At 36.1% G+C, this 1,080-nt stretch overlaps 1 protein-coding gene across 1 annotated transcript; it reads left to right on the top strand.

Annotated features, from left to right (window-relative positions):
• Nucleotides 1–660: 660 nt before the first annotated feature.
• LOC112086505 lies at nt 661–1,080 on the top strand. Its single transcript, XM_024155462.1, has one exon. The coding sequence runs from the start codon at nt 661–663 to the stop codon at nt 1,078–1,080; it is 420 nt and encodes a 139-aa protein (XP_024011230.1).

Genomic DNA, 1,080 nt, shown 5'->3' with positions numbered 1-1,080 from the left:
AGCGAAATCCTAGCATGCTCATATAGCTATATACACATCTCTCTGTTTCTATGTTTTGTTAGATACGTAGTTCTAAACTTTAGGCTTTACTCAGTTTATATATTTTTTTTTTGTTATTCTTTCCTCGAGATATATATACGTTTTGTTCTTCTTGCAAAATATTAAGTTTTACTTTTTATGTCGATTGATTTTGATTTTCACTGTTTTTTTTTTGAACTTTTCTTCGCCTTCATTTATAGTTACCTTTAGCTATGATCATTATGAATGTTCCTAATTCTTATTTTTGTTTATAATAATCTCTGTATAAATCATTCTGGTAAGAAACTTTGTGGTGGAGAAATGTTTTGCAGACTCTCTCCCGTGAGTAGAGGTTTTGCCTCGTCCGATCACAGTGGAGTAAATTTTTGGAAGGATGATTTCCTTGCTGCCTTTCAAGATTTTTTGGAAAATTTTCCAAATCTCCTCTCAAAATCTTCTCCGATATCCTAAAAACTTCCAATATTTCATGAAATCTTCAAAGAATTATTCTGTTTTTCTAGGGTTCTTAAAGGCATCGTCTTTAGTTATTCCCAGCACTAGCAGCAAAGAAGCAAGTTTGTGGCAAAGCAATCCCCTTTTCTTGCTGCTAATGGACTAATTCTAAACGACGCCGTGAGTTCGATGAAGCTAGATGATGATGCTATGATTGATCTCCTTAACGAGGACGACTACAGCACTATTGAGAGAAGTGGTAAAAGTTTGATAGGGAGACTATTAAACCCAGAATGTCAAAATATGGCCTGTATGCTTCGTTCAATGCCCAGGATATGGAAGATTTACGACAGAGTCAAGGGAATAGCTTTGACGAGGGAGAGCTTCCAGTTCATCTTTGACCTGGAATCTGATATTCAAACTGTGATGAAGCATGGTATATTGGATTTCGATGACTGGGGAGTAGTAATGGATCGATGGATTGAAAAACCACCAGCCAACTTCCTCAAAACAGCCCGGTGTAAATTCGGATTTACAAGATTCCGGTCAATCACTGTACTCTCAAAACTATTAAAGCGATTGCAGACCAAATTAGGCAAGTTAATGTAA

Source organism: Eutrema salsugineum, unplaced genomic scaffold (genome assembly GCF_000478725.1).
Source record: "Eutrema salsugineum unplaced genomic scaffold, Eutsalg1_0 scaffold_2, whole genome shotgun sequence".
NCBI lineage: Eukaryota > Viridiplantae > Streptophyta > Magnoliopsida > Brassicales > Brassicaceae > Eutrema > Eutrema salsugineum.
Note: the sequence above shows the minus strand (reverse complement) of the source record. Positions and strands in the feature narration are given on the sequence as shown.

Excerpts from the sequence above, each read along its gene's own strand:
- LOC112086505 (XM_024155462.1), top strand. The coding sequence starts at position 661 with ATGAAGCTAGATGATGATGCTATGATTGATCTCCTTAACGAGGACGAC.